General features: G+C 60.8%; 1 protein-coding gene across 1 annotated transcript in view; it reads right to left on the bottom strand.

Annotated features, from left to right (window-relative positions):
- Nucleotides 1–685, bottom strand: part of LOC115949213 (Fc receptor-like protein 2) — a 3,782-nt gene extending 3,097 nt beyond the window's left edge. Inside the window, 3 exon segments of the mRNA XM_031065711.1 lie at nucleotides 12–110; nucleotides 199–219; nucleotides 637–685. Coding sequence (XP_030921571.1) covers nucleotides 12–110; nucleotides 199–219; nucleotides 637–685 — 169 coding nt within the window.
- Nucleotides 686–1,119: the final 434 nt, after the last annotated feature.

Genomic DNA, 1,119 nt, shown 5'->3' with positions numbered 1-1,119 from the left:
CCGGGTGGTGGCGCCGGCGGTCCCCGAGCCCTGGCAGGTCAGTGTCACCCGGTCCCACAGCACCGCCGGCCTCCAGGGGGGCTCCACGTGGAGCTGAGTGGTCTGGGCACCTGTGGGTGACAGGGGACACCAGCCTGCCAGGGCCAGTGTGGGGCTGGGGACAGCGGGGTGGGGCCATGGCATCCCCCGAGGACTCACCAGCGAGGCCGAGGGTCTGGGCTGGAAGGGAGAAGGGACAGGGCTCAGTGGGGGTGGCACTGTGGGGACAGCAGCACGGGGATATGGGGTGTGGGGGCAGTCCCCAAAGTGCCCTTGTGTGACATGGACCCCTTGGGGACAGAGACACTGCAGCCACCCCTTGCTCAGGCAGGATAGCAGGTCACACTGTGGACACCCCTGAACTGGGGACACCACAGCCACCCCATGCTGGCACAGGTCACCCCTGCCAGCCCCATGATGCCTCCCAAATCCTTGCCCCAACATTTTTGTCCCCACTTTCCTGTCCCCTCAGCCACCCCATGTCTCTAGTGACCTCATGCTCTGGCCCTGCTGGCCTTGAGACCTTAGGTGACCCCACAGCCCCCCTGTGCCCCCTCCCCATCCCAGGGGTGTCAGGCCCGTGCCCAGGGCACTCACCCCACAGGAGCAGCGCCACCTTCCCGGCCATCCCGGTGTCCCCAGCCATGTGCACTGGCTGTCACTTGCTGCAGGGGGTGGCTGTCCCTTCGGTGGCAGCTGAAATAAACACGGGCAGGAAATCTTTCTCCTTTTTAATGCCTTTAATATCAATGATCAGCACTGGGGGGAGCAGCGACAGATCTGTGCTCATGCTGCCACTGCTGTCAGGAGTGATTCAGAGGAGGAGGAAGAGTGCAGCTTTGTCCACTGGTCTGTGGGCAGAGCTGGCGGTTCTGTCCTCATGAGAGCATCAGGAAATCCCTTGCTTTTTGGTTCATCATTCGAGCGCCTCTGTCTAGCCGGCATCTTTAGGTTAGGCTGAGAGGTAAAAAGGCCTTGGCGGATACTGGATTCTGTTCCTCACATCTAATCATCACTTTGATTCATCAATTTTGTGTTGGCTCGTTGTTTTAGGGGTTTTTGGCTAGGTTTGGTGAGGGC

The sequence above is a fragment of the Geospiza fortis genome, unplaced genomic scaffold, assembly GCF_000277835.1.
Source record: "Geospiza fortis unplaced genomic scaffold, GeoFor_1.0 scaffold1087, whole genome shotgun sequence".
In the NCBI taxonomy this organism is placed as follows: Eukaryota; Metazoa; Chordata; class Aves; order Passeriformes; family Thraupidae; genus Geospiza; species Geospiza fortis.
Note: the sequence above shows the minus strand (reverse complement) of the source record. Positions and strands in the feature narration are given on the sequence as shown.